Source organism: Choloepus didactylus, chromosome 2 (assembly GCF_015220235.1).
Source record: "Choloepus didactylus isolate mChoDid1 chromosome 2, mChoDid1.pri, whole genome shotgun sequence".
NCBI lineage: Eukaryota > Metazoa > Chordata > Mammalia > Pilosa > Megalonychidae > Choloepus > Choloepus didactylus.
Window position 1 is genome coordinate 129,422,425 of NC_051308.1, and position 11,132 is coordinate 129,433,556.

The 11,132-nt window shown below is 44.2% G+C and overlaps 1 protein-coding gene across 1 annotated transcript in view; it reads left to right on the forward strand.

The window, feature by feature from the left end:
• LOC119513288 (neuroblastoma breakpoint family member 6-like protein) overlaps positions 1-9,102 on the forward strand; it is a 34,876-nt gene extending 25,774 nt beyond the window's left edge. Inside the window, exon 8 of the mRNA XM_037808351.1 lies at positions 8,991-9,102. Within this exon, the coding sequence (XP_037664279.1) occupies positions 8,991-9,102 (112 nt within the window). The remainder of the gene's footprint in view (positions 1-8,990) is intronic.
• The last annotated feature ends 2,030 nt before the right edge of the window (positions 9,103-11,132 follow it).

Here is an 11,132-nt window from a genome sequence, read left to right on the forward strand (position 1 = left end):
TCTCTTAACATTAAATGACTTCCAAAAACTTTTAGGAGATATTCAGTGGCTTCGCCCCTATCTAAAGCTACCCACTGAAACTCTTGTGCCGCTCAATAATATTCTAAAGGGAGACGCAAACCCCTCCTCTCCCAGAAACCTAACTCCAGAAGCAATGCAGGCGCTTACCATCATAAATCAGGCTATTCAAAATCAAATTTGCTATCAAATAAGCTACCACCAGCCTTTAGTCTTTATAGTTCTTGCCACAACCCACACACCTACAGGTGTATTCTGGCAATCCAATTTAAAATCACCAAACGGGCGAGGTCACCCATTGCTCTGGGTTCACCTCCCTGCTACTCCAACAAAGGTGCTCTCACCGTATATTTCTCTCATAGCTGCCCTTATAACTAAAGGCCGACAAACTAGTCGCCAGCTGTTTGGAAAAGACCCTGATTCCCTTATCATCCCGTACACCCAAGATCAAATCCATTGGCTTTTCCAAACTGACGATGAATGGGCTATCGCATGCTCTTCGTTTCTGGGTGATATTCATAACCATTATCCCAGTGATCTGTTAATCCAATTCGCTAAAATCCATCAATTCACCTTCCCAAAGGTCACCAAAACAAAACCAATAAACCCTGCTGTTTTGGTCTTTACTGACGGTTCAGCAAATGGGACCGCAGCATATGTCATCCAAGGCCAGGCATTTTCCATGCCCTCTCCCTATACCTCCGCTCAACTTGTGGAGCTCTATGCAGTACTGCAGGTCTTTTCCCATCTCCAAGACCGATCTTTTAATTTATACACCGATAGCGCATATATAGCTCAGTCTGTACCGCTATTGGAAACAACTCCATTTATCAAACCATCCACCAATGCAGTTCCCTTATTCTCAAGGTTACAAAAACTAATTCTTAAACGACAGCGTCCCTTTTTTATAGGACACCTCTGTGCCCACCAAAACCTGCCAGGCCCTCTAACGGAAGGCAACGCAATGGCAGATGCTGCCACCCAATTAATATGTCCCAATTTTTCTAATTCTCTAACCTTAGCTTCTCAAGCCCATGCTCAACACCACCTAAATGCAAATACCCTCCGTTTAAAATTCAATATTACGAGGGAACAAGCAAGGGAAATTGTTAAAACCTGTAAAAACTGTGTAACCCAACTGCCAGTCCCTCATTTGGGAGTCAATCCAAAAGGACTCATTCCAAATTAAATCTGGCAGATGGACGTCACCCATTTTGCCAGTTTTGGGCAACTTAAATATATTCATGTTTGCGTTGACACATATAGTGGATTTATTCAAGCTAGTTTGCAAACAGGAGAAGCTTCGAAGCATGTTATTTCTCATTTACTACACTGCTTCGCTATTTTAGGCCAACCTAAAATCATTAAAACAGACAATGGGCCTGGATATACTGGAAAAAATTTTCAAACCTTCTGTCAACAATTACAAATTAAGCATATCACGGGAATACCGTATAACCCCCAGGGGCAAGGAATGGTAGAACAAGCACATCGCACCTTAAAAAATGCCCTGTGCCATTTAGCCGAAAGTACTCTCAATCTCACCAAACAACGACCTCGAGACCTTTTACATCACGCTCTTTTTGTTCTTAACTTCCTAACTCTGGATGATGAAGGACAATCTGCAGCTGACAGACATTGGCATCCCAAAACGCAAACGCAACAAGCCACTGTTATGTGGCGTGACCCCTTAATGTCAGAATGGAATGGGCCTGACCCCGTGGTTATTTGGGGATGAGGCTCTGCTTGCATATACGATCAAAAGAGGGAAGGTCCTCGCTGGCTTCCAGAACGGCTGATAAAACATATTAATTCTTCATTGCCGAAACAAACCCCTGAGACACTTCCTTCCCCTCCTCTTAATAATAACCTTTCCAGGGTAGAAGCCTCTCCCTGAGAAAAATATCTTTCTTTTCTCTTCCAGCGCATCGATAACTCCTGCTATAACCCATCTGGAAACAACCAGTCCGCACACAACCGGAAGTGGAAAGAAGTCCTGCTTACAGGTTTATTCCATCACTAATCACATGAATTACCACTTGAATTACTATTGGCTTTTCTTAATTGGTCTTCTGGCTTTGCTGTTTGCAGCCGGATTAGCAACCGTTGCCCCAAAAGATTGGAATCCGTTAGAAAGATCCCTGCTTGCTATAGCATATTTGTGCGTTGTAGGGTGTATTACTTTGCTAGCTTGTCTCCCTTAACAGGGAAGAACCTATAGCCTCTATTAGTATGGCTTTGTTATGCCTACTGCCATTTAAAGTTGCCGCCTTATATTTTCTCCTGCAAAGTGTGCATGCCACCTTCGGCAACTCCAACCCCCATCAGCCTTGGAAATGGACCTTGGCACGATGGGAAGATTCCACAGTTATACAAACCCAAGTTACAGCAGGGCGACCTTCCTTTCTTGTCAACGCAACTGATCTATTTCCCACTCCTTCCGTACGCCCCACTGGTTGGAATCAAGCCCAATATTACATGTGCCCATCCTCAAACCCCGGAAAACCGTACTGTAATGCTCCCAACCAATACTACTGTGCATATTGGGGATGTGAAACATTAGCCACTCATTGGAAGCCTTACGCCACTGATCATTACTTAACTCTAAAATGGGCCCCCCTTGAACTGCAAACCACCTGAAGAACCCATTACCTGGGGTATCTATGGAAGTCATCACCACATTGCACCTACAGGTAGCTGCTCACATTTAAATCTCACCGTGCAGCTCCCTGCTGATCCCTCTTGGCTCCTCGGTTGAACTTGGGGCTTTAAGATTTACATGAAAGGGACCGACCCAGGAAGCCTTATTCTAATAAAGAAGGAAGCAGTACCGCAAAAACCTTTTGCCATTGGACCAAATATAGTGCTCACGCCTCCAGCTACCCCTCTTATCCCGAGCACGCCAAGCAAAAATCTTTCCAAAATTCACCCCACTACTCCCCCTTTTATTAGCATCCCAATATTGTCGTCCTCAAGCCCGTCCATATCATTTGACAGCCCGCTTTGGCCACTACTCCAAGCCACCTTTCTCTCTCTAAACTCCTCCCAACCTAATTTTACTCGTAGTTGTTGGCTGTGTTTCTCTGCCAAGCCTCCTTATTATGATGCTATAGCTCTTAATGTTACATTTAATACTTCTAATGAAGACAATCCTTCCCAATGCCCTTGGAATGCAAGAAAAATCGGTCTCACTATGCAATCCGTTCTTCACTCTGGGCATTGTATTGGTAATATTTCTGCCTCCCTAAAAACAGTCTGTGCACAGTTGTCCTTTCCATCGCCTGGTAAATTCTATATCCCCCCAACAGGGGCAAAATGGCTGTGCTCTTCCACGGGGCTTACTCCTTGCGTATCAGCAAAAGCCCTAACTGAAACAGGGGAAATGTGCCTCTTAGTGGCTGTGTTACCCCATGTCCTCTTTCATACAGAGGAAGACCTTTATCACCACTTGGTCACGCAATCTCCAGCCACGCTGAGAAAGAAAAGAGAACTTGTTACGGTTGTTACTATTGCTTCTCTTTTAGGTATTACTGGCCTAGGCACCGGAATTGCCTCTATCGTTCTCCAAAACCAAGGCTTCTCCCACCTAAGAGCTGCTATAGACGAAGATTTAGCCCGCATTGAAACCTCCATTACCCATCTTGAAAAATCCCTTACGTCCCTATCGGAGGTTGTTCTCCAGAACAGGAGAGGCTTAGATCTGCTTTTCCTTAAGCAAGGAGGGCTTTGTGCTGCGCTAGGTGAGGAATGTTGCTTTTACGCTGACCATTCTGGCATAGTTAAGGATTCTATGACCAAACTTAGGGAAGGAATTGAAAATCGCAAACGTGAGTGAGAAACCCAAGGGGGTATCTCCTGGGGGCTTAATGGAATCCTCTCCTACCTCCTCCCTATATTAGGCCCCTTAATAACCATAATCCTTGTAATATCTTTTGCTCCTTGGGCCATAAAAAGAATAATACAGCTAGTTAAGGATCAAATTGACTCTGCCCTAAGCAAGCCTATTCAAGTGCATTATCACCGGCTTCACCTCGCTGACCAGGGTTTGGATCCAGATCATCTGACTGCTACCCACCCTTACGGGTAAGAAACCCCCTCCTACGGGAGCAGCATATAACTCAAAAATATGCTTCTAGCGTATGCTATGATTGGTACCGCTGGGTGCGAGGCAAAGCACTGCAAAGGAGGGCCAAAACAATTAAAGGCCATTTTCGAGCTCCTTGAGAAATATGCCTCATTTGCATAGGGGTTTTGCTCTGCCAAAAACTCCCCTCCCCAGAAAAACAGAGCCACAAACAACTTGGGGAATGAGGCCTCTATTTCCCTCAGCAGGTTAATGCCAAAAGAGTGCTCGATCAGCATTCTTCCTCCATCCTTTTGAAAAACAAAGGGAGGAGATGTTGGGGACGATTAAGGTAGCATGCATAAAATCCACCCTCAGCGATGCCGGAGATATGCAACATGACCGCTAGGGCTGATGCAATAGCGGCTTAAGTTGCCCTCAGCCTTCTACAGAAGTGATAGCCGTTCGCGCCTAAGATTTGCGCCTAGAGTGCTAGCTTTACTACCTGCCTTCTACCCCAGCAACAGTAGCCACCAATCCTGTGCTAGCCTTACATCTGCCATCCGCCCTAGCAACAGCAGCAGCCAATCCTAGACTGCCACCCGCCTTTGCAGCCACCAATCCTAGGCCGCCACCCGTTCGTACTAGCCACTCCCTCTACCTTAGAGTATATATACCCTGCCTCTTCAATAAAGTTTTGCAGCTTGATCAGAAACCTGTCTTGCTGTCGTTCCTCGCGTCTCTTGTCCCATACCATTCCTCCCTCACAGGATTTGGAGCTTCCGTTGAACGTCCCGCCGGCCGGGACACTTTGTGGCCTTAAGACTGTAACTGTGTAGCGAAATAAACCCCCGTTTTATAAAAGCCTATCCATCTCTGGTGTTTTGCATTCTGCAGCATTAGCTAACTAGAACACCCCCTATAGGTCAAAAGTCTCTGCCAGTTGACAATAGCACAAGAGCCTATGTTCATAAACAGGTTTCCAAACATTTATGAGAATTCTTCATGGTGGTCATCTTGGAAAAATAACTCACAGAAATATGTACTGAAGTCCTCAAGATTTATCATTAACCTATCCACTCTTCAATGTCCCTTTTATCCCACCTTAGGAAACACCATTTCCTAATCCAAGAGCAAGCACAAGAGCTGATCCAGTTGAAAAAGACGTTGTGGTTAGGGAGATGTTTCTCTGACCTGCTCAATCAGCACCTCCAGGACCTCTTCAACCACAAGGACTCCAACAACTTTGAGACACAGCATTTTTCAGAGTAACTGGTTGAGGGATACAGACTGGCAGAGCGCCTATACAGCAAGTTCAACACAAGTAAGTTGGCCACTGCTTCCGTTGAGCTTCCAAGTTCTCAGATTCACAATAAAAACACACCTCCACTTGCCACAAGTGACACTGGTACCTGCTGTCCTGTGTTCCAGTGCACATTTGGGGCCTCAGCAGTATCAGGATTACCCGGGTGTGAGCACTGATGAGAAACACACTGGGGTGGAGGTCATGGGATTAAAACTGTCTCCTTCATCTTTGATGGAACATAGACTTCAGGGCAGAAGGCAGCGTCCATCAGTCTCAACAGACAGAAATAAGGATGTGACAGGAGGCAGCTTGTTGGAGTGAAGAGAGCCCTGTAGAAAATATCAAAGTTTCCCAGCCAGTACCTGAGCACTATCTTTACTGTTTGTGAGTGCCTTATTTTTCCATAATGGATTTGTGTTTCCTCATCTATAATTAGCTCAAAGAATGTTTCCTCTTTGATATCAGCTATCCTGCATACCAAAACAGGTTATATTCATGAATGCATGCAAAAAGGGAAAAAATCCTCACACTTCTGGATTGGTTTAGAGAGTTAATACGGTAGAATCTGCTTTGGGGAGCATCAGTTTATCCTGGAACACTTCCTTAGAGCATTTACCCTGTAATATGGAAGACGTGGACTTGCAGTTCCCTGAGAAGTCCCTGGAAACATGGACCAAAGCGGACTCTTCCCTTGAGAGTAGGAGCAATTCTAGGTGAAGCCGTGATGTGTCAGAGATACCTTGTGTCTGGGATCCAGCTTTGTGGGAGGATGAAAGACAGATCTGGAGAAATCCAGTGGGTGGCTGGAAAAGAATCCAGTGATGGGATTGCCCATTTTCAGGCACAGCACATCCTTATTTGTGATCAACAGAGTGGGGACACTTTGACTTATGGATCAGAAAACCCATAAGGGCCAATTCTTTAAAACCAATTTGGGACTGATTTGTACATTTCTCTGAGTGTATTGCCAATTCTTTCGTAGATAACTTATGTCTCCATGCCCACTTAGGCCTCTGTTTGTAATGGGTAAAGGGAGAACTATTAACATCTAATTGGACATGTCTGTATTTGTTAGCAGAAAATCATAAATTTAAGAAGTATGAAGAAATACAAGGACTACCTGTTCCCAGGTAATAATGTTGAGGGGCTGGTAGGTAAAATTTGGGGATGGTGCCAGAAAAAAACAGAAGAGTTCAATGATTCCAGATGCAAGGAAGAACAATTCTACTGATTGTATGAATTTCAGTCACTCATCCATGATTATGACAGCTGCTGACACATTTCTCTTTTCTCTTTGTGGTGCACATAAGGGTAGTGGGTCCTAAGGTGAACTAACTAGTCTAAGGGATTTCTTGCCCTCTCACAAACCACTTGTGCTCTCTTATTGTGGTGTTAATAATCATAGTGACATTCGTTTCTCTCTTCTTCCTTGTTGGCCTTAAATTATGGAAGTTATTTCATAGCAGACAACTTAACTAGACAAAATTTCATATGATGAGACAATATCGAGAGGAAGAGGCCTAGAAGGCACAAGTTATATGAGAGTGTAAAATGCAACAGGGGCATGTACTCAATAGATCGGTAAAGAAAATACATATATAGGTCAGCAAACATGGACAAGAATTCTGCTTGGAGGGCTATTGGGGATATACACATAGAAATCTCTATGAAAGCCCTTAAAACATTTCATTCGCTTATTTCCACTCTTAAATCTACTCTCCATTCCACCTCAGGAATTTGAGTTCCTAATAGAAACTCAGGCACAAGAGATAATACAGTTAAGGCAGAAAGTGGAGGAAGGGAGGCAGGCATCCTTCCTACTCAATCAGCACTTCAAGGACCTCGTCACTCACAATGACCCTGACAAGTACCAGACACAGAGCTTCTTGAAGCAACTGGTAGAGGGAAGTCAGATGGCAAAGTGCCTCACATATAAACTCAACACAGGTAAGTTGGCCCAGGCTCTGCTTCCACTGATCTACTCCCCATTCCTAGACACACAGGAAACTTCATATCCCAGCACCTCCATAAGATATATTTGTACCTGATTTCCTGCATTTACCTTCACCTTTGGGGCCATGACAGGATCAGGTCTGCCTAGGCAGGAGCAGATGAGAGACCTACTGGGGTGGAAGTCATAGGATTAAAAATGCCTCTGTCATCCCCAGTAAAAATTGGACCTTAGGGCAGATGGCAGCATCTCTCAGTGTCCATGGGCAGAAAGAAGGATGTGAGAGCAGGTAGCTTGTTTGAGTGTATAGAGTCTTTTGCTAATGTGAAAGTCTTCCAGTTTCTAGCCTGAGCACTGCATTTGTCAAATATGGGCTATTGATTTTTCCATCCTGGATTTCTGTTTCCTTTTCTGTAAAAAGGCTCCAATATTGTGTTGCATGGTTTCTGCAGCAATCCAATTAGTTAATATTCATGAATTCATTTCAAGAAACCCTCACTGTAATAGCAGATTTAGAGACTTCATGAAGTGGAACTGGTGGCCAATCATGGTCGATAAAGGAACATGTCACACAGGAAGCATTTCCCCTGATTAAACAGCAGGTGCCAACCTGCAAATCCCTGTGAAGTCCTTGAATGTATTGAGGGAAATAGGATAGGGCTCTTAGACCTCTCCTTAAAGAAAGGAGTACATTCTAGGTGTGGGCTGTGTTGGGATAGAGCCACTGAGCTCTATGGGCCAACCTTGGGGCAGGATGGAGAACAAAGCTGGAGAAGTCCAGAGGAAAGATGGACAAATATCCTGTGAAATGAGGGACAGAAGACATTTATCACATTTGCCTAGTTTCACACAGAGGATGCCTTGATGGTGAGATCAGGGACACCTTGCCAGTTGCACCAGAAATTCATGCCAGGCCCTTCCTGTAAAGATAAGATATGAGAATTTCAGTAGAGTCTGTGTCTGGATTCCGACCTCCATGGTAATTTAGGTCTCCATGCACACATAGGATGTTGCATTTGTAAAGGGCAAAATAGGGACTGTTAATGTCTCTTTGGACTTTTCTGAATTTGTTTGCAGAAAATGATGAAGATGAGGAGGATGAAGAAAATGAGAATCCCTGGATCCCAGATGAAAATGGATGACCAGGATCTAGTAGTGTACAGATTAAACATGGGGAATATCCAGAAATACCATACAAAATGCTACAAGGTAGTCAAGCATTCTAGACACATAGATGAACAAAAGCTAATGAATATCCAATATCAAGTATAGAAGCAATGATGACAAGGCCTTCTTAACCAGGGTGTCTATTTTCTTTGTGGTACTTGGAGTCACTCTTTCCTAAGTGAACTAACTAGTCTCAGGGATTTCCTGCACTCACAGAAACCAGAGGTCCTCTCCTGTATGGTCAAAACCTGTGTGAGCTGCATATCTGTCTTCTGCTCTGTTAACCCTTGCTCATTGGCACTGAGCAACGGCTGCTCTGTCTTTCCTGCCTCCATCACAGTAGCACTGTATCCTAGTTACATTAGGGTTGTTTTCTTCTCTTTAGAGCAATGGCCCCTTGCCTTCTGAGACCTCCCCATTAGGTTTCCTACCATTGGGAGCCTATGGTGTCCAATCCCTCTTGCATTAATCATCTGTCCTCCCAGCCCTACTAGGCTCAGCAGTGAACTGGAAGACACAATGGAGGAAGTCTTGCAGGACTCAGTGGATGAACCTTATTTGAGTCCTTCCAATCACAATGATCTGCCTGATTCCTAACAGCCTCCATGCAGCACCTCCTCTCAGTTTCATGAACATGGAGTCTGCTGTGTTCTGGATATACCCAGCAAGTACTCTCAATGTTAGGAAAATAAATTTGCAAGGGCCTCAGATGTATGTCCAGATACTTTCTTCTCAAAACTCTCTGTGGACTGAGAGGTGTTGTCTTGGAGGTAGGTCCTATGGATCCATCTTGGTTTGAATCAGACTCTAGGACTGAGTTTTTACAGATGGTAGTTGGGTTAGGTGCTTTGCTGTCTTCCTAGTTGCAGGCTCTGACTTTCTCACCCTGGCCCACTTTGGCAACTGCAGGCCATTGATTGCAAGGTAGGCCAGAGTGGGAAGACTGCTGTGACCATGGCCACCTTGCAGCCGTCATGAGCACACACTCAGAGCAAGTTTCTGTCAAGTCTCTTTCTTTGAGGTGGTCTTCCCCACTCTCCTGCAGTGACCTTACCCATTACGTTTCCTGAACTGCGTCCACCAAGCGCCTCTGGCAGTGACCACATGATGGCAGTCTTCCCCAGCTGTTTTGGAGGTCTCCTGTCATGATTACTGTTTCCAATCCATTCTCTTTGCTTCCTCTGAGGTGGTTTACATCCTTCTGCATCTTGATACCTTGACATGAAAAAAAAATCCTGTTTGTTCCAAGTTTTTATCACTAATGTCAAAATTCTGATCTTGTTCCATATCTTCCATGAATGCCATAGTTTCCTTCCTTTCACAGCATTAATTATTTTACCATTTCTGGGTTCCCAGTTTTAACCATGTGTCTAGTCTTAGTGGTATAAATCTCATCTGATCCATCATCACCCCATGCATCTCATGGTGATATGACCTAATTTTTTAGCAAAGCAGGAAATTTACCCTTTTCTTACTCTGTATCAAAATCCTTGTAGTTGGCCAAGAGATCCTTGATATTGCAGCCTCATAGGCATGTGTGGATTAATATTCCGATTTTCATTTCTTCTCACTTGGCCTATTTTTCAAATTTTGATTCAAGTGAGAATATGGATTATTAGGAGACTTTACTTATCAAATCACCTTACAGGAAGAGGAAGAGAGTCTCTAGTTTGTCTCAGTATATCTGAATTTTATATTTGATTGTGAAATCATAAAATTTGGAGAGACACCTCTTTTGGTCAGTGAAGGGCATAGTTAGTGACTTTTCCTCTTAAATTTCTATCCTCAGTCCTGTTGTCAATTTCTCTCAGACGTACAAAATTGCAAAGGCTTTTCTCAGGATTATAGCAAGTTAAGAAGAAAAACTTAAATGCACAATTTATTTTGCAATTATTGTAAGTCATGCCCCTTACCAAGCGAGTTCTGTATAAGCTATAACTGATTAAATCCTCACAGGGATACCCATCTGTGGTGGCATTTCCGTGTTAGATTCTGAGGCTCAACAAGATCTTTAAACTTGCACAAGATAACCCAGCTCAGGACTGAAGGGAACACTGGGCCTTTGTCTGCCAGAATCCATAGCTCAGGCCCTGCCCGACACTCTGTAAATTCAGGGACCAAGCAAGAATGGGTGCTTACCCCTACTTTTAGTCCTTTATTATAAATTACTTTGAAATAACTTTAAATGTAAACAAAAATTTGGAAGTCTGATAGAAAACACTCCAATTGCCCCTCACAGATTCCCCAACCCTAAAATATCGAGCACTTATTTCTGAAACAAAACCTGCAGCATTTCCAGTCCCTGCAGGCAGAGCTTAGCTCCCTGAGGATCTCTGTGGAAATATTAAAAGAGCTGGAAAGCCCATAAGCTCTTCTCACCACTCCCAGCCCCAGGGGTTTCCTCCTCTCCCTTAGAGTCCCAGGGAGGCCTCTAACCTTGCAAAGCTGCAGAGCTCTGTCTCAGAATCACCCACAGGCAGGACTGGGGCTACCCCGAGGACGGTGGGAAATTCTCAGGCACCCATCTCAGAAGGGAGGTGTGTGTGATATGTCCTGGCTCCTGCAGAAGGTCATGTAAAATGAGCCAGGAGAATCCAAATTCACCTATGCACAGGGGCTGAGATGAA